Raw genomic sequence first — 20,757 nt, 5'->3', positions numbered from 1 at the left:
TTTGTACGTCACTAATGACGAATGCACATGCGCACGCTTGGATAGTTTCGTTGACAGCGCTATGCGGCCAGTAAAGAAATTATAAATACGATATCAAAATGATGGTACCCCTTCCATAGGAGTTGCCGGACATATGTATACCGTATGCATATGTATCTACGTATACGGTCGTGGAGAGTCAAGCTGCATTGGTAAGTAGATGCACGTATAACCTTATACTATAAAATAATGATAAGTTAGAGAATTTAGTTTCTTATCAATGTTTAGCATAATTAAATTTAGTTATTATTAAATCTGCTAGTATGTTCACTTATCATATTTTTCTGCTTAAAATATTATCTTACTAAGACTTGTCATATTTTTATTACTACTCCATAAATATGTTCATACATATATTTTATAACAGTTACAAATATTGTAACAAAAATATTCTTTCTAAAATTAAAGAATAAATAGTTATGAATGTTAAACTTTCATTTTTTATTATAAATATATTCGTTTTTGCTGTCATTATTATATTTTGTATTACAAAGGTATAAACAAAATGGAATATTTCTAATTTAAAAAATTTATCGTAAGCTAAAAACTGTGACTCTGTAGCGATATTATTGTTAGTATTTGAAACGTATAGTAGTTTGAAAAGTATAGTAGTTTTTCTTCCAAATATACAATCATTGTAAATTATGATATATAATTTCATATTTCATAACAAATTTTTTAAATTCTTTTAGTTTTTGTAATATTTTATGATTTTGTAACATAATGAAATAATTTTAATTATTTATGATAGAATACTAATTTTATTTATATATTTAAAAGTTTAATAACACTATTTAAAATATTTGAAATATAATTAATATATTTTATAATTTAATGATGATAACTCTCTATATACAGGATATGTGAAAAAGCTTTGGAAATATGTAGTACTTGTCAAAACAAGCAAAAGTGTCTTTATAAACATAAGTCCAAAACTAATGGTTTTTGCTTTAGGTAGATGTTTAATATATAAAACTATAGTTTATAATAAACCAATTACATTGTTATATGTGTTGATACAAGGATTCGAAAACCTGACGCCAAGAGATAAGAGAAATACTGGGGATTTTTCAATATGTTGAACTGTGTGTTGAAATAAATAAGGGACATAGTGAACATATGGTATAAAGCTTATATCTTAATGACAGAAGCACCTTATAACTCAGAAGTTAGTGATTTTTGAATCCATGTTTATTAAGATTTTTTGTTTTGACTATATGTTTCTAGAGTTTTCCCCAAATTTTTTTGTACACCCTGTATAGACAATGAATTTACAATTTTCAAAAATTTTATTATGAAGAAAATGGTTTGTAACTTTGGAGTCACAAAAAATGAAATTAGATTAAAAGAATATTGATATATAAGCATGTGACTTCGAAGTTACATGGCATTATAGAGAATTAATGTGTAATATGTGATAAATAATCATATAAATTTTAATACTCTTTTTTGTATTATATTGCATTTAGACTTACACCCATTACAATCTTAAATGTGTATAATTAATTTAACTGTCTTATATCTATGTTAATTCTAGTTAGTAAAATTCGAGCTACTTTATGTTATTTTTCTAAATTCAAGGTTTATCAGTATTCTTTGAACCCGATTACATTCCTTCTTATATTTTTGGACAGTTTAATCTGAGTTTCATTGCATTTTTTATGAAATAATACAGTTTCTTAATATCTCCCTTCTTTGCTGTAATAATTTGCTGTGTACTTCTTCATACATTGGATAGGTTTTAATACATGCTCTATTTAATATTTAATACGTGTCCTTATTCATTGTTCCTTATTCTTTATTGAAGCCTTCCTGTAAGTCTCAACTGTGCTTGTACTCTTTTGAATTTTATTGGAAGATTCATCGCTAAGTAATTCTATGCTTAAATTCTTTGTCTTTAGAAGCAGTATTGTATATGGATATTTCTGCTTTACTCCTATCTTCTTATATTAGACAATTTCTTATCTTTTCCAGTAAAATATTTTTGTTTCTAATTACTTTATCCTTTGTGGCTTGTTTCATCCTTAGACGGGATTTCCTAGGTGCATCCATAGCACGCGGCTATATCTGACATAGCCTTAAATTAGAACGGGCAATATCCATCGTCTATTTGCGCTAATTGCATACGTTTGATGATCGAAATGTATCGATCAAATCAGTATTTTTTCGGAAGACCAGTAATTCTTAATCTGTAGCCCCCAAGAAGCACACATATAAGTTATTATTTTATGATTCGAATACAAAATATTCACTACGAGCATATGTATTTATTTATTTATATTAAATCTTTTCTCTTCAAATTTGAAGGTTGTTGATGAGTAATTGATGAGTTTTTTAAATACACATATTTAAGATATATTACAGATTTAAATTTTAAATTATCTTGGGTGTCCGCGACAACAAAAAATTATTTAAAAGAGCTCCGTGGTAAACAACAGATTAAGATGCAAACGCAATGCAATCAAACTGTACCGGACTAATCAGTCTTTTTTATTAAATAATTTTATTTAAAAAATACATTTGTTTAATAAAAAATAATGATAATTAATAAAAATGTATCCTTTTTTAACAACAATTAATATTGTTAAATATTTTTATTTTAAAAATATAAGTTAATTTTAAAGGTTCAGACATAGGGTTTTCCACATATATTTTTGAAATTACATTCCTTTAAAAAATGCAAAAAGATCGGTTTTTTCGAAGGTTTACTCTAGAATATTTCCTTCATAAAAATTAATAACAATTAATTTTTTATGATAGAATTCAATTGCAAAACCTGTATTTTAATGCTCTATAATGAGTAACTAAAAGAACTAGTTAACATTAACCTTAGCAGGCCCGGTCAAATGGCCGGCTTCAAATTTAATTTAAAACTGTACATTCATTGTTATTTTTTTTGTTCATCTAACATCATGTAAGTTTTTCACCTCCAAATTTCTTATAAATGCATAAAAATTCATGTTCTATATTTCGTAAATCTATTCATTACATTTAGTGCTTCCCATGTTGTTCTGACAACTATTTTTCCTGTTCCTACTTGGCAGAGATTTTTGTTTGCCATTTTTAATAACGACTTTAGTGTTTGTAATATGCTTTAATCTTCCTTTAAGTGTCCTCTTCTTAAAATTTTCTTTGCTAGTTATTGCTATGTCGTCCCCTAATGTCACTTTTCAGCTATCATCTTTAAATTTTCTACTTCCATCTCATATTCTGATTAATTTAATCTTACCCCTTTTTAACGTTTCATCTACGCTTCCTTACTTATCTTTTCTTTCTTACTCCTCCTTCTCCTAAAATCCTCCATCTATAAATTTTGATATTAATCTATGTTACAGAGATTTTAATAAATTAATATATTTAAGAAAATGAAACGAGCACGTATAAAAGCTATGGTTACTGTTCCAACCCGAAGGAAGCCAACTCAAGATGTATCCATTACTGAAGACCCTAATTCAATTGAACACAATGAGAAAAATAAAGATATATCTAATGACATTTGTATAACATCACAACAAATTTCAAAAAATGTTTTCCAAGAAACACAAATACAAGAAGATGATACAAAAGATGTAGATGATACAAAAAAATTAATACACCAAATTCAAGACGTGGGAGACCAAAAAGAGAATGAGGAATTACATGTTGATAATCAATGTAGTGAATATAAGGATGACTCTACAAAAAATTCTGAAAAATCTATGAAAGAAATTGTACATTCCCCAGAAGTTTTAAACACAACACAAATTAGTAAGTATAATGAGCTATATACAAAAATGAATAGCTAGGATTAGAATGAATGACAGTACATAAATGAATATAATAGATAGTTATATAAATTTGTACTTTGTATCATTATTGATTTCTAAATTTGTTTAAATTTCTGCATGAAATCTTTTTTTAATTTGGAATATATAAGTACATTGTGCATTTGTATTAATACTATGAATGTAATGTGTATTATTTTATAAAGATAATGATTGTTGCAAATATTCATAAAGATTCTTTTAGATTACTTGCTTAGAATGGAATTGATTTATTTAATATCAGATGAACTTTTTATAACTAGCATAAGACACTATTAATTATATAGTTTACTTAAATTTAAAAATTAACGAATATGATATTAGAAAAAAAGAAATCAATTTTTTTTTAATAATAGTAAAGAAGTGATAGATAATGAATAATACAAATTATTATATGATATTTATTCTTTACATAAAGTAAAGGATATAATATTATAGGTTTTATCATAGATTTATTGAGGAAGATGTGATTATCATAGAAGTTTATCATTGATAATAAGAAGAGCACAGGTCAGAATATTGTCATTGTGAAGAATTATGATATTTGTTTATATATTGTTTTAGATTCTCCTATAAAATTAACACAAAATCGGACTGGTTTTATGAAACCAACACCAAAATTCGATAATAGTAATAGAATACGGAGGAATAGTATTCAAGGGAGTGGAGCAAGTACAAGTGAATCTGAAGATGATAGTAGGAGACTATCATGCACTATTGCTAATCATACTAGGAACGATTTAACGCAATCAACAAATAATACAAAAGATGCAGTTACTAATAATATCAAGAATAATTTAATAACATCCAAAGTAGGACAAAAGAGACGTATTTTAGTTTCAGAATCTGCAAGGAAACTAGCAGAAGCTAGAAGAGAATTTCATCTAAAGCATGAAAATAAAACCCCAGATAGAAGCAAACTTACAATGTATGATTTAATTTATTATAATCCTGTTACTAATCCCATGAAAAAGTCTAAAGACTCTGCCATATCAACAAGAAGAGTCTCAGAATGTCAGTAAGTATTCTATTTAGTAAATTATGTAATGTAAATATTTCAAGTGTATTGTAATATGTCTTAATTTTGGAGAAAATAGTTTCATAAAAACAATATATAAGTTGAAATACAAAAAAATGATCATTTTTACAGATCTGAAGAATTTCAAGAAGAAGAAAATGAAGATGATCCATCATCCACAATGCCAGTACCTCAAGTAAAAGTTGGACCAAATGGTGAATTAATAATAGATGAACAGAGTCTTGTTATAGAGCAAACTAATGCAAAGAAAAGTAGGAAAGTATTAGCAAAAGAAGCTATTATTGATGATGATAATAGTGGAAGTGGATTTTATAAAAAGCGTCAGAAAAGTAAAGAATGGTCCGCACGAGAAACTTTAAATTTCTATAGGGCATTAAATACAATTGGTACAGACTTTTTGTTGATGCAAAGTCTTTTTCCTAACAGAACGAGACAGGAAATGAAGATAAAATTTAAGAAAGAAGAGAAAGTAAATAGACATTTGGTTGAAAAAGCTCTTGCATATCATCAAGAATTTGATACTGAAATGCTAGAAAAGTCATTAGGTAAATTTGCATATTCTGTATTTATTTTTAAATTGACTGTGAATTTATGTTACTTCATGCAAAATATTTCATGAAAAATATAAAATGATTAGATGATAAAATATACGTAAATATAAAAACTAAACTACAAAATAAACGTAAAAACTTCATTGCCATTAGTACCAATTGGTACTAATATCTGGTAATACCAATTTGGTATTGATTAAAGAGTAAAAAATTTGTCTTTTACGGCTATATGTATATTTATACACTTATTACCATTGGATGAAAATTTCTATTTCAATATATTTTAACTTAGTTTAATATTAGTTTATTGAATTAATCATATTAATTTTAAATTAGTACTCAACTTAACAATAAATTACAACTTTTATATAAAGTATACTTAAAGTATATATTTTAATCCTAAAAATAATTTTGGCAAAATGAAGTATATAAATTTATACTTATTAATAAAGATATGTAACTAGGTGCTGAGAAACCAATATTATGTTTCCTTATTTTATTGGCTTTGCAGTAAAAGATTGAAATAGAGGTTATAAAATTATTAAATAGTTTATTTATTGATTAATATCATGATTTTAATTGTTTATTAACAGCTGCATTTGAAGCTTCAGAGAAAGAACTTTTAAGTATAAAAGAAAAACGTAAACAACAAAGGATGAAGAAGAATAAAAAATCAAGGAAACGACGAATAAGTAGTAAGTTAAAAATAAATATAAATATTGAATTTGAAGAATTTTGACATTACACTTGCTCAAATATTTCAAATATTTTCAATTGCTTACATTTTAAAATATCTTTGTTAAAGTGATATATATTTAATAAAGAATATTAAGCTACCAGTATATTTATTTATTTGTAGAATTAGCACGCAGTATTGGGATTGAAAGCGAGACTGATAGTGAAGAAGGAGAAGAAGGAGAAGGTGAAGAAGAAGGAGAGAATGAAAAATGCGGCTTGGATTCAATGGTATACAAAGAAAATACAAAATCAAATGGCAAATATCAACAAACATTAAATAAGACAAATAAAAAACTTTATAAAAGACCAAGAGATGAGGAAAAGTTATTGACGGAAAGAGATGACGTAGAATCATTAAGTTCATGTAACGATGTTGACAGTGATACTGAAGTTTATCGTGTAAGACCAACAAGATCTGGAAGATTACCAAAAGTAAAAAGATTACAGGGACCTGATATAAATACGTTTGATAAGGAAAAGTTAAATTACTGCTCTAATGATCATGAAATTACAATTTCATCAGAAAATGATGCTAAAGTTACAGAGGATTTAATTTTTGACAGTATTAATTCAGAAATTCATCATATAGATCCTCTTAAAACAGTTATACCAAATATCGGCGACGTAGAACCAGGATCCTTTGTTATTTTGTCAAAAGAATCTTTGGAGGAACCAGGTAAAAGTGTTTTGCAAGTTTATATGGTTAGTTCGGACGTTCATCCTTAAGATTTCAAGGAACCTAACATACATATGTCACCAAAACTCTTATAATTCGCAATTGTAATCATTGACTATCAAATGTTAAATCACTTTCAACAAAAAGAATACTTAATTTAATTTACATGAAAGGTTTTAAATTAACTTAATTTAATATACATATATCTCTATATCTTTATATCATTTAAAATTTCTACTGAAAATGTCACATACTTGTATATTATATTTAAATTTTTGGTTAGAATTCAAATGCACTTATGTACATTATCTGTTTATAAAAAAGCACTTGATTGTGTTAGTTCATTGTTTTAGTTAAATTTTTACTTTATTTACTTAAATTTTTTATTATTAGACTAAAGAAAATTGATTTAATAATTCCTTCATAATGTACTTTGTTTGATACGGGATTATAAAGAAGATGATAAACAGAAATTATAAAGATAAGGACGCAAATTTTAAACTTCACAATTATGATAAACGTAATATAGAACAATTATTAGTTCATGTAAAAAATTTAAAGATTGTTCTATTTGCAATCATTATAAAATTCAAATTGATACATGAATATTAAATACCACTTCTAGATCCACAAGCCAGATTCGGATGTTTATTCTATCTGTTTTTATATAAATCTAGAATGTCCGATCGTAACTCTGCCTATTAATTATTGCCAGCATATATTGTTATACAGTAGCACATTCTTTGGAGAGTGCCATTTTCCATACAGTGCATTAATTAAGTAATAATAATGCTAATTCTTTAAATGTGGCCTGGAATACATTTCAACTTTTGAATGTAGCCGTGAATTATAAATGTGAATGGTTTGACTGTTATATTCCTAGCTTTTGAGCTATAAATATTTATATATGTTTTTTTTATGATTAATTGCTAAATTTAGACAATATGATGAGTATTAGACTACTTTCCTAAAGATTCAAACGAATCATACAATACATTTGTAATTTTATAATCTTGTCTGATGCTTTTATGTATTTTTATGTGTATTAAGTTCTGTTAAATAATTTCCATACATTAGATTTTAGCAACTATCATGATGCATTGAATAAGGTTGTAGTGTTTAACATACCCTCTTAAGACTATCTATCAGAGTTCAACTTATTTTAATTACATTGATGTTATCTATATTGTATTTTATTATCATTTTCTAAATTGCATAATATTCTATCACATTGGAGCAATTTAGGAAATATTGTAAAATGCTGATTTTTGTAACATTTTTTACATGAACATATCTTGCTTATATATATTTTAATAGTAGTTTATTATATATAAATTTTATTAGTAGTTTAATTCATCATGACTTTATAAATATCAAGCAAAGAAATATTTTCTGAAAATTTCATTTATGTAAATATGAATTCGATTGTAATTGAGTTAAATTAATTTTTAAAACTTGACTAAAATGTACAAGCTGCATAAAATAAAAATGTCATGATCACCACTGTGAGATTCTATACCTCTGGATCGGTGAAGATTTGTTTAAAAAAGTTCCCGAAAAATTTACCTTGATCTTGAATTTCAAAATCAGATTTTGTTTTACTTACGACATATTCTACTTATCACGAGGACTAAATTTTTCAAAGAAATCACGGGTCGAAACTCAATCGTTCTCTTCAAAAATAATATTTAGAAACCATCAAAATTAAGCCATGAAGTTAGATGTGTTATTTTATCTAGGATGGGTTATCTCACATGCTAAGGAATAACTTCCTGTTTTCTCATTAATATCACGCTATTTACTTCTTATCTGACTAAGAAAGATAAACAACACAAATAATGTCATTAGAAAAGCCAAAGGAATTTTCCAAGGGAACAGTTGAGTTCCAATCTGTGGTTCCTGTAACAAGTTTGGTCCTTATAATGAATAGAATATGATGCACCAAAAAAAAATTAGCCTTGATATTCAAGGTCACAGTCAATTTTGCTGCAGCTTTATTTAACAACTTTTTTTAGCAAATGATGGTCATGACATTTATTTTGTATGCACTCTGTACATATTTGCATCATTATGATATTGTAATTTGATTTTAATTGTTTAATATATATACTTACCTGTTAATTCTCTATACTCCACGCTTGGCTTATAAGTATAGGATTAGTATCTGTGATGTTATTGCATACTTCTCATGCATTAGCAGGATAAGGTACACTTATGGGAGTTAAAGAACTAAGTATTTCATAATTTTGCCTTTATCATGTTCAACATCCAGGACACCTTCCACAATTATAGATAACTACAAAAGTATTTTACTCATTAAAATCAAATTTATTCCATTAGCAATAAAGAATAATGTGCGAAAATAGCAAATTTGCATTATTCAATAAATGGTATATTTTCCTTGTTTAGAAATATTACTATTGATAAGAAAAGTGCTTGTTCGAAGTTGTTAGTACAAAAGTTAAAATAATTTTGTATAATTAGAAAATTAAAATAATAAGTAATAAGCAAGCAAGTAATAATAAATAAGCAAGAAAGTTTGTATTTAACTACTTTTCAAAGAAAGATTTGGTGAATTTGTAGAACCATTCCGTCCTTTCCGATTTCTATAATTTTTGAATATTTTGTAAAGTTCAACAGTTTGAACAACATTTTCGTACACGTGTAACGGAGTCGATTTCGCTTATTTTACAAGATATTCGCAAAAAAACTGCAGGTACCACTAGAGTGTATTTCTGTCTATAGTTGTGCGTCTGTGGCTGCGTATGCATTAGTGTTGATTGTAGGCCATCGGCAGCTTATTTTTTATTTATAAACAAATATCTACGACATATATGCGAAACTGCAAGAATTGTCTCTTATAATTGACTTAAAAATGAATATCATCAACGTATTGGGTTTGGATTAATTTTCGTAATTCGGCCGCCACGAGTCTAGTAACGCTTGCGTGAAATAATAACAAATTAATTACAAAAATAATAGACGAATGAATAATTGATACTATTTTACGAAATAGAATAATCGTTATATTTCATGGCAGCCATCTGCTTCGCAGCGATATTGGAAAGTTTAATCCAAACTCAGACCCCACTCATTAATGATATTCACTTTTAATTGAATTATAACTTATAAAAAGACTGCATTTCTTACAGCTTCGTATATGCACGTTATGCACGGGGTCTTTACGCTCGTCCAACTCTCTTTTATAAACAGAAGATAAGCAGCCGGTAGTCGGCAACTCATACTAACGTATATGTTGTCACAGATGCACAACTACGAACAGAAATACTCTGTAGCGATACCTGTAGTTTTTTGCGAATATCTCGGAAATTAAGTGAGACCAACAGTAATATGTAAAAAGAACAATTGCTCAAAATGTTGATTTCTCAAAGTTCTACAAGTTCACCAAAGATTTGTTTATCTTGATTATAAATATATAAAATGATATACGAATTCATAGTAAACAAGTTTCTTTAAAAAGTGTAGTTTGAACTTCTTCAAATATAAAAATACAAATTTTAATTTTTGTATAAAGAGATTTAAATTAATTTTGTATATTATGGTGCATAACATATACCTTTTCCTAATAATGTTAGGTTTTTATAATAATATATGTATATAAAATATATAAATATATACTTGAATATTAATGCTACATATATTTGTTTATTTATTTATTTTCTGTTAAAGGATTGATTTAAATTTGGTCAAGTTCATACACTGACAAGTTTTTCGGCTTTGAACAATAGCCTATCTGTGAGATACAAAAATCACATATACTATATACATTCAATACATATGTATTGTATATATTGGGTATATATGTTGATATATATTGGGATAGTAAAACTATCCCAAAGTAAAGTACAAAAGATCGATATATGAAAATATTTAAAAACCAAATATATTTAGAAATGTATATATGTATGAATTAATAATTATTATATATCCTTATTTATTTTTCGGCTTCACAACTTTAGAAAAGAACTTGGTTTACATATTTCTAGTTTTCATTCATCCCCTTACAGCTCCTAGAATATCCATCATAATCCGAAACACAACCATCCACATTCCCATGTCAAACATATATCCCCTTATACAGAGTGGTTGGTAACTGGTGGTACAAGCGGAAAGGGGGTGATTCTACGCGAAAAAAGAAGTCGAAAATATAGAATAAAAATTTTTCGTTTGAGGCTTTGTTTTCGAGAAAATCGACTTTGAATTTTCGCTCGGTACGCGTGCACTTTATCACGTCTCGTTTTAACGGATCTCACTGTAAATCGTTGTCTCGATGGAAAAATTAAAAAAAAAAAATTAGAAAAAAATTTTTATTCTATATTTTCGACTTCTTTTTTGGCGTAGAATCACCCCCTTTCCGCTTGTACCACCAGTTACCAATCACCCTCTATATTCACAAAGCTACAGATTACATATATATGTCAGAGAAGCGTCAGTAATAGAGTTGTGGGCGTTTGCTAGACCTCCCTTGGAGTTGGCCAGGGTCATGTTATAACGAAGATATGGCCTGATACAACGGGTATGAACACTACCGATTCGACAGTCAACAGCGGCGATTAGGCCCTCGCGACACTAGTGATAGTGGTCTTAGGTTCGATAACGAATCCACGGTCAACGGGAGGATGGATATGCTTGCTGGTGGGGTGTCTAAGTACCCAAGATCCTCGGATCGACGTCGCTGTCGATTGGTCAGTTTGGGACAGAAGCTGCCTGTCCTTTTGCAAAACATCTTAATTGCCGAAAAACCCAGGTTTTATAGCGGGTCCTCGGGATGCCGGGACTTGTGCTGTGTACGTGCCTCAACCTCAGGTATTACTTGTCCTAAGGAACCGTTAGCATGTTTTACTGTCCGATACCTCTATGGGTAGTTCCTTCAATGAGGGTCATAACACCGCTCCGCACCTTTGTTAGACGGAGCGCCCGTCCCGTTGACCGCGGCTACGTTGGGCGACAAGCTGTCGCCCCGAGCCAAAGCTCACCGTCACTAATCCCGGACGGTTATCATCGGCTTGGATAACTGCGATTGTTTCATTACGGCTATAGTAGATTCTAGATTACAATGTTAGGAGGTTATCCTGAAGTTCCAGAGGGGCCCCGGCGTCCTTTCGTCTCCGACATATATATATATCTTTATTTCTCTTAACCTATATATCCTATACTTAACCTATCTATTATCACATATTTCTCTTTGGCTTGCAATCACTTCAGTAGCTATATTCTTACGCCTTTTCTCCTAAACTCTTAACCAGTTTTTCATTGTTTCGTTAACTCTACTTTCTGCCGTATTCTTTTCTCTTAGTAAACTAAAATCTAATCTATAGTTGTCTTTTAATAACTGTTTCAACGTACCCATCTCTAAATTACGTAAAATATATTTTCTTTTTTCTTCTGCCAACCAATAATTGTTTTCCTCTTTCACATTTCCGCCTCTTGCCCTTACCATTAGCCTCTTGCTGCCTTCCCTTCCTTCCTTTCCCGGATATTTCGCTTTGTCCGCTGTTCTTATGTATTTGTATTTACTATTATATTTGGCGTTCCAGATTTTATTATATCACAATTGGCCTTGCAACTCTTTGATCTTTTCTGTCAGAACTTTTATTAATCCCTTCCCGTACTTTATCGAGTCAGACTCGCGATGAAGATTTTGGCCCAAACATGAATATCGCGACCAGATACTTGGGCCAAACGTAAACATAACAAGCCGAGCTCGCGGACTGTTTTTTGCCCGTTACGATCGTGACTGAATGTTAGTTCCTGTCAGTACCTCATAACAGTTAGTCACAATTCTTATCGTTACTGTTACGAAGCAGTTCAATTATTAAAATTTAAGAAACCCCTTCAAAATGGAAGATACAAAAGTGTTAAATGAAGACAGTGACAACGAATCCTCTGATAGTGACGTGATTATACCAGTCGCAAAGCGTGTAAGGTGTATGATTATAATGAGAGTAGCGAAGAGGAAAGTACGACACGACAATCATGGATTTGGCAAAAAGTAAAAAACACATCAATAGTTCGGAAGTATTCTGATCATCATAGAATAAAAGCGTCTGTCTTAAATAATGTAAACGACAATCCAAGAATACTAAACCTGTTCTTTATTACATTTGATAACAAGTTTTGGGAAATCCTGGTTACGGAAACAAATCGCTTCGCAGATCAGACAATACACGACGAGCTTAAAAAACGTATGTGGATGACACTTGGTATCCTGTCACTTTAGACGAAATCAAGGCCTATTATGCACCATATATTTTGATGGATCAAGTAAAAAAATCAAATATTCAACTTTATTGGACTAAAAGAGCTGTATTAGAAACGCCAATATTTAGGCAAACGATGCCTTTTATGAGATTTTTACATTTTTCCGATAATGAAACTGATGATAGTAAAGACCGACTTCGCAAGATAAGACCTGTAATTAATTTTTGGAATCAAAAATTTAAAGAAATTTACACACTCAATGAATATGTTAGCATAGATGAATCCTTGATGAAATATAAAGGGCGTTTAGCGTACAAACAGTTCAATCCATCAAAAAGAGCTCGGTTTGGAATAAAAATTTACAAGTTGTGCGAGGCAACTACCGGTTTCTGTCATGGTTGTAAAATATATACCGACGATAGTGCGTCGGAGAACGTTGTGATAGAGTTGTCAAAGTCTAATAAACAGAGGATATACTTTATTCTTGGATAACCGGTACTCTTCACCCAACCTGTTTCTAAAATTACATCAGCAAAAGACAAACGTTATCGGGACCGTACGCAAGAACAGAAAAAATATGCCACAAGACTTAGAAAAGCATATTTTGAAGAAAGGAGAATTTGTGTGGAGATCTTGTAATAATTTGATAGCTCTGCGATGGAAGGACAAGCGCGACGTTTATATGCTCTCCACAAAACACAGAACTATAGAGATGGTCGAGCAATCAACCAAACAATTACAGAAAGTAATGAAACCGAAATGTATCGTGGAATATAACAAGGGTATGAGTCCAGTTGATCATCAAGATCAGATGTTAGCCTGTTTCCCAATAATGAGAAAAGTCATGAAAGGATACCGGAAGCTTTTTTTTTACATATCAGATATGGCTTTGTTCAATACCTATATTATGCAGAAAACAATTTAGAGTCGAAAACGGGAGACTTGTGTTGATTACCGTGTAAATATAGCGGAGGCAATTTTACAAATTGTTAAATTATTGAATTACAAAATGCGTGCGAAATCATCAGTTGAAACACCTCTTCGACTCCAAGCTCAATATTGGGCTCATTTCCCCAAAAATATAGATCCGACACCTCGGAATAAGTATCCAACAAGGACGTGCAAAGTCTGCTATAAACATAAAATTCAAAGCGCAACGAAGTGGGAATGCGCGAAATATAAAGTGGCTTTACATTTGCCAGAATGTTTTAAAAGGTATCGTACCATGGAGGATTTGTAGAGTTTTACGTATTTCCTTTTTAGATATTCATTCAGTTTTATGATTAAATTTTATATAATTTTAAATAATTTTATGACAAAATATAATAAATTTATAATATCTATAAAAGTAAAAGTATAAGAGTTTACTTCCTCAACAGCATTATCGCGTAAAATTGACTATACCACTGGTATCGCGGGCATCTACATTTCGGTTCGTATTGCGACTGTTTACGAGCATCAGTCTGGTCTGTTTAGCGCGCGTCGATGTCTACCGCTTGGGCCCGAGTTTCGTCGAACTAAATGGCACGGGAAGGGGTTAAATAAACTTCCCGCTGCCTCAAACTTTCCACACTTTAGATAGCTGTAGTCGTTTCTCCAGAAGTATTCTTTCCCTTTTTCTGCTATTCTTTGTTTCTCCTATTGTCCTTTCTTTTTCTTTCAGGCATTGTTTAACGAACACTCTACCTACACCCTTTCTAATAACCTCTTCATATCTCAGAACTCATTCCCTTGTTTCAATTTTCTCTCTCTCACACTTAGTTTCTTCTAATATTATTTACTCGGGTGTGCAGTAATCTAAATGTAAGCACTACTTCAGCGATTTATTAAGCGATCAAACATAAGCAGTCTTCTTTTGAAATCATCCTTAAACTTTGTTACTTGTATTCCCCAAACTTGTCTCATTGGTACCTTTGCATTCTTTACACGGTCTGTGATATGGCTAAACATAACCCCAAATTGGAGAAAAGAACGCACGCCTAAATGCATAAACTCCCCTGGACGAATGTATTGAAAAAGAGATAAATCCGAGCAATTTCTGGAATACACCTCTCTGGATAGTGTTCGCCACAAGGATCCGAAATAGCAAACATTAAATGTAGACAACATCTCTCTTTTGACATATACAGAGCATTTATTTTATTTTAATACAGTGAAATATCTTTTGAGAAAATAATTTTACGAAAAAGATGTTTTAACATTTCTACATTTAAATTCAGATCATTTAGATCATAGATCATTTTAGAATTCTAATATCTCAAATGATATGAACTTAGTGAAAAATATATTTAAGTATTATAAAAGTACTGAAATTTTCTGTTAGACAAATAATTTTCGTTTTGAATTTTAAAATATTGAATTCTATGATATGAGGTTACAAATTACACTAGAACAGCATAGTATAGCGCTCATATATTAATAACAATCGATCGCGTTTATAATAAAATAGAAATAAATTTCGTTTTACAAGCTTATATTGCAAGTTATACATTTATTTATATCATCAATAAAAATACATAGTGTGTATGTTGTACAAGTATAGCAAAAAAGTTTTAATAACATAATTCTAAGGTATCACATGGTATCCATTTTGAACTTTCTAATGCATCCCACAAGTTATAATCTTGTTCTATTATTTCTCTATTAAGTTTATCAATGTCTATGGGAACAGAATGTTCTATAAATAAAAGAAAAATTATGTTTACTATATTATAGTAAAATAATATATATATAGTAATAGAAAATATTATAGTAAAAATTTCCAAGTATATTTTATGTTTCGTGAGTTTAAAAAATTAAAAAATATACTTATAATAATATAAATTATTTTTTGTTGAAAATTAAACTAAATTTTTTTGTTTAGAGGACAAAAGCATAAAACTAAGTAAAGTTTTTAGATTATACATTAAATATTATTCACTAAATAAAGCATATCATCAATGATATTAATCAGAATAAGGTTAATGCTATGTTAAGTATTTATCAATGAAATGATATTGCTATATCTATAAAAGATGTGTTTCATACCAATTAATTCCAATTCATCTTCTTCAGGTTTTTGATCAGATATATAGCTATTATATCCATCTGATGTAGGTTCACTTTCATAATAACCTTGTTGCCATGCACTGTAACTGTTCCAGTAAGATGATGTGTCATAGTAATTGTAAGCATCTGAATTTAAATTTGATGGTGTATATTCTGATGATGATTGTGGAGGTGTTGACCTGAAGAATAGGAAATTTATTTATTGATACTATATTATAATTTATGTTTTATAGATAAAAAATTAAAGTATTATTTGCACACCCTGATAATTTATTCCAAGGCCTTGGAACAGCATTGCAAATTTTTAATGATTTTGTTCCTAATCCTCTATATCCATTCATAGTAACTAAACTATTCTTCTGCTCTTCTTCATTAGCAAATCTGACAAAACCATATCCTTTACTAAATCCAGAACTGTCTAAAATTACTTTTGCTGTTCTAATTGAATTATATTTAGCAGCAAATGCTCTATATAAAGAATAATCATCTACATCTGTTGATAAATCTCCAACCCAAATACTAAATTCTCTTTCTGTTGTTGGTTTTCCTGTGGTACTAGCATGATTTAATCGGAATCTTACAGCCTAAAATATAGAAGGCATAAAAGTTCAAACTGATGCATATATTAATATAAATAAAGATATAATAATTTATCAAAAAGATTGCATTAAAAATTTTTAAATCCTTACTGGATTTGAACCAGGTATCACTTTGCCATTTAATTTATGCATTGCATCAAGTGCCATTTCGTCAGTTGGAAAATGTACAAAGCAATAACCTGCAGGTTCACCAGTGTAACGGTTTCTCATTACTTTAACTGTTTGTGGTTGTTCTCCCATTTTATGAAAAGCATTCATTATAAAACTTTCTGTCATATATGGTTCTAACTAAAACAAAATATACTTTCAACTTCATTGTAAAACATAGATACAAAATATAAAAAATATATTTTTGTATAAAATAATAAGTAGTCTTTACTTACGCCACCCATCCATAATTGACATAATACCATAGGTCCAGACATTTTCTTGTTTATAATTGTTTAAAACAGAAAAATCTCGTAAAATTCTGCAATGAAACAAAACAATTCATAATTTTCATCACTTAAATGATAGCTATCCAGTTTATCTATTTTTATACAAATAGGATTAATATTATATTTATGTATTTAATTTTGTGCTATAATCTCGTTAGTATACTATCAATTATTATGAACATAATATAATGCATATGTATAAGACGTAATGTTTTATTAAAGTTGTTTACTATAAGAAGAGGTTAGAATCTAGATAAATTAACTCCTGTCTAAATTTGGATTCATTTAAACTAATATAAATTTAAGTAAAAAGATGTTATGTTATGAACTTACTGTTTTCATTAGATTTCTACTTTAGTAACTATTACTTTGTATTAATTAATATAATAATGATTATGTAAACTGTAATTATTTAAAATAAATTTTCCTCTCTTTATCGTCAAGTAAGTATACTTGTAATGGTTATTCAGTTTCACTGTTTCTATATAAAATAATTAACAAACATTACTTATCATTTGAATACTACTTATATAGTATTCACCAGATGGTATGTAAGTAAGATAGTAAATAAGGAACATAAAGAGTAAAGTAACGAACATTGCTAGTTAGCGTCTAACCTCAAACCAATCACGACTATAATTTTAAATGTCAACTTTTAGGAAAACTATTTTGAAAAAATTAAGATTTCTAAAAATATGGTGGTATACTTACTTATAACAATAATTTTTATGGAATTAATCCTTGCATCTCATCTTGTTTCAACATATAAAAGCTATTTTAGGTACAGTACATAAAATGTTAAGACATGTTAAGACATAATTTGGATTGAATAATTGCGAGAAAGCTCTGTAGTAATTGATTTTTGTATAATAATTGCAATTTGTTAACAATTGTAATAATAATGAATGTCAAAATTGAGATTTCATATTTATATACAAAAAATTATTTATAATTAATATCTAATGATATGATGATTAACTAAGAAAAATTATTTATCAAAGTATTGAAGTTTTCACAGTCAAGAAATTGGGTTAATAACTTTTTTGCCTCAAAAAAATAAAACATTTTTCATAATGTAATCCATATATTGCCTATGAAATAGCAAAAAATAATGGATTTCAATGGGATTTTGATTAAAACTATTGGAACATTTTTGTTAATAAATATATTTTTGTAAGAAACCATGAGAATTTATTTATATGTTTATATACCTAGCTTTTTCATATTATTTCCCTGAATGACTCATTTAAATTTCATGAAGAAATTATTCCAAAATAGATGTATTGTATCACTAATAACTTTGCTTGGCTTGAAAATATATCCATTTTTTTATTTCTAAATAGTTCATACTGTGACTTAAACCATATGAATTTCATTACATTAACATATATGGTATCATGTTTGATATTAATGACATAGTTATCTAGAATGGATAAATGCTATTGAGAGAGAAAAAATGTATATGTGGATGTTTTGTTGTAAAATCGAAAGTTTGGCTAATAGTTTCTATTTCTCTATAATGTAAATTTATACTTTCCAATATCAATTTGTAACTTAATTGTAAAAATAAGTGTATATTGCAAACAAAATTATTTTTATTTGAATATTTTTTAGTCTTTATGATGATTTTGCATGTATTCAAATGTAACAGTTTAGAAAAAATGTTCAAATTATTGTCCTATAATATCAATGTAGTTTTAAACTTAACTTATTTATCAAATTTAAATTAACAAATTTTAGCATATATCACTTTTCAAACAAATAGGTGTATCAAGAACTTCATGTAAGAACTATACATAAGATCTACAACTTTTCTGCCACAGAAGATTTAGAGTTTACACACAGACATGGATCAAATCTAAGCATATTATAGATAAGTAAGAACATTTATTTTGATTACTGCTTTGGTCATCCATAATAGAGAAATAGAGAGAAATAGAGAGCTAAGAGAACAGTGCATGACAAATGTAAATCCAGTAAATATTTTTTTTTATGAAAATATTTAAAACAAAATAAAAATCATATGAAGAATCTTTATTGAGAGTTTTATAGAAAAGAAAAGATGACTTAACTGATATAAGAACAAATTTTGTACTATCAAATCTTATTTAAATACTCATTAAACTTGACAGACTAATATTCAAATCATAAGTTTAAATATATTTACAGATACTAATATTCCAATATTTAGAAATATGTATATAGAGTATTCCGTGTAACTAGGATAAACTACATTTCTGAAACTGTAAAAGCAAGAAAAAATTTTCATTGGACAAAATTAGATAGTTTGAACAATATATGACCTGGTATATATATTCATCCTGAAAGTGATGCCATTTTAAAGATTTTAAGATCATTTCTATTCTTTTAAATAGACATAACTTTTTGTATAAGTATATTAATTGATGTGTCTTTTAATTTTCTATATAATACAAAGGTATTAGAAAACTTGTGTCCAAAAATGTTTAGTTTAAAAGATATTTTAATTTTAATTTAAATTGAGTATGAAAGATAAAAAAAACATAAACATAAAATACTGTCTTCCCTTGTCCTTCATATGGTAAGTTTTACAAGATTAAAGTTAAAATATCTTTTAAACTAGTTAATTTTCTACTTCTATATTAATACTTTTCTAATAGAGAATATAAGGTTCCATCGATTAATGTATATAAAATTTTATAATTTTATAAGAATACCATTTCTGTTGTATAAAAAAATTTTTATTACATTCTTGATTGTGTAAATAATTTTATGAGTCCCAACTAATCACTTAATTGTTTATATCACTATTAATTTTATAGCAAAGCGATTTTTTTTATGTAAATATTATCATCACAGTCAACTTTTTCTTTAATGATACAAAAGTTTAAAGTTTTGATACATTATTAATAGTTTCATTAAGAATAATAATAATTTATCAGAACCTATACTTATGTATACAGAAATACAAATATACAAAAAGTTTAGTAAGATAAGTTACTAAATTATAATATATATATAAAACTTCCTGTTCTTAATAATCTTTCCTTAAACAATAAATACATTCAATATTTATGTTACAAAAGCAATTTCTACTAAATCCATCTTGAAACTGTGATATAAATACACAAACATAGAATTTTTTATGAATATATTATATGTGCTATACAAATCTCTTAAAAATTTTGTTGATATTGTAATGAAACATGACGATTGCAAGTATTACAGTAGAATTTGAAACCAATCCAGAAATGCATATAGAAGTTGCAAGGCATTTATTGTAAATATACATTTAATAAAGAATTAATATACAGCATGAATAGTAGTCTTAAACAATAATTACCGCTAAAGATTATATATGATGTCTTGTTTTCTTATGTTTATAAAAATTACATAGCTTTCTTAATAAATATAAGCTTCATAGGATAATTATAATCTACCCAGATACTTGATATATAAGTTATTTGTTCTTTTCTATATTTCCTTTTCCAGAAAAATTGTAATAGTTGTGTACGAAAGAGTTAGAATTTGTACATCTTAAGTAAGAATAAGAATAATACAATAATAAGTAATACTTTGGGATAACCTCCAATTAGATGAGTCCTTAAGAAAACTACATTTTACTT

The 20,757-nt window shown here is 28.2% G+C and overlaps 2 protein-coding genes and 1 long non-coding RNA gene across 6 annotated transcripts; 1 reads left to right on the top strand and 2 right to left on the bottom strand.

Moving 5' to 3' along the window:
• The first annotated feature begins 62 nt into the window (after positions 1-62).
• On the top strand, positions 63-10,503 carry Bdp1 (transcription factor TFIIIB component B'' homolog Bdp1). Of its 2 annotated transcripts, none has more exons than XM_033349340.2 (6): positions 63-191; positions 3,375-3,786; positions 4,407-4,860; positions 4,993-5,426; positions 6,026-6,127; positions 6,292-10,503. In XM_033349340.2, the coding sequence occupies exons 2-6, from the start codon at positions 3,405-3,407 to the stop codon at positions 6,894-6,896; spliced, it is 1,977 nt and encodes a 658-aa protein (XP_033205231.1). In that variant the 5' UTR covers positions 63-191; positions 3,375-3,404; the 3' UTR covers positions 6,897-10,503. The 2 variants fall into 2 exon arrangements, with proteins under 2 accessions (XP_033205231.1, XP_033205232.1); XM_033349341.2 differs by lacking the exon at positions 63-191 and adding an exon at positions 891-1,207.
• LOC143302493 (uncharacterized) lies at positions 8,401-15,035 on the bottom strand. Its single transcript, XR_013058062.1, has 2 exons — positions 12,214-15,035; positions 8,401-9,142 (listed from the first exon to the last, which is right to left on the bottom strand). It is a non-coding gene; the product is annotated as an uncharacterized LOC143302493 (long non-coding RNA).
• Positions 15,036-15,524: 489 nt separating this feature from the next.
• On the bottom strand, positions 15,525-18,013 carry Secp43 (tRNA Selenocysteine associated protein). 3 transcript variants are annotated; one of them, XM_033349350.2, is made up of 6 exons: positions 17,864-18,013; positions 17,099-17,184; positions 16,806-17,003; positions 16,378-16,700; positions 16,096-16,295; positions 15,525-15,745 (listed from the first exon to the last, which is right to left on the bottom strand). In XM_033349350.2, the coding sequence occupies exons 2-6, from the start codon at positions 17,138-17,140 to the stop codon at positions 15,621-15,623; spliced, it is 888 nt and encodes a 295-aa protein (XP_033205241.1). In that variant the 5' UTR covers positions 17,141-17,184; positions 17,864-18,013; the 3' UTR covers positions 15,525-15,620. The 3 variants fall into 3 exon arrangements, with proteins under 3 accessions (XP_033205241.1, XP_033205242.1, XP_076473508.1); XM_033349351.2 differs by lacking the exon at positions 17,864-18,013 and adding an exon at positions 17,486-17,765; XM_076617393.1 differs by lacking the exon at positions 17,864-18,013 and having other exon boundaries at positions 16,806-16,999.
• Positions 18,014-20,757: the final 2,744 nt, after the last annotated feature.

Source organism: Bombus vancouverensis, chromosome 3 (assembly GCF_051014615.1).
Source record: "Bombus vancouverensis nearcticus chromosome 3, iyBomVanc1_principal, whole genome shotgun sequence".
Classification (NCBI taxonomy): domain Eukaryota; kingdom Metazoa; phylum Arthropoda; class Insecta; order Hymenoptera; family Apidae; genus Bombus; species Bombus vancouverensis.
This window is presented reverse-complemented; position numbering and strand designations above follow the sequence as displayed.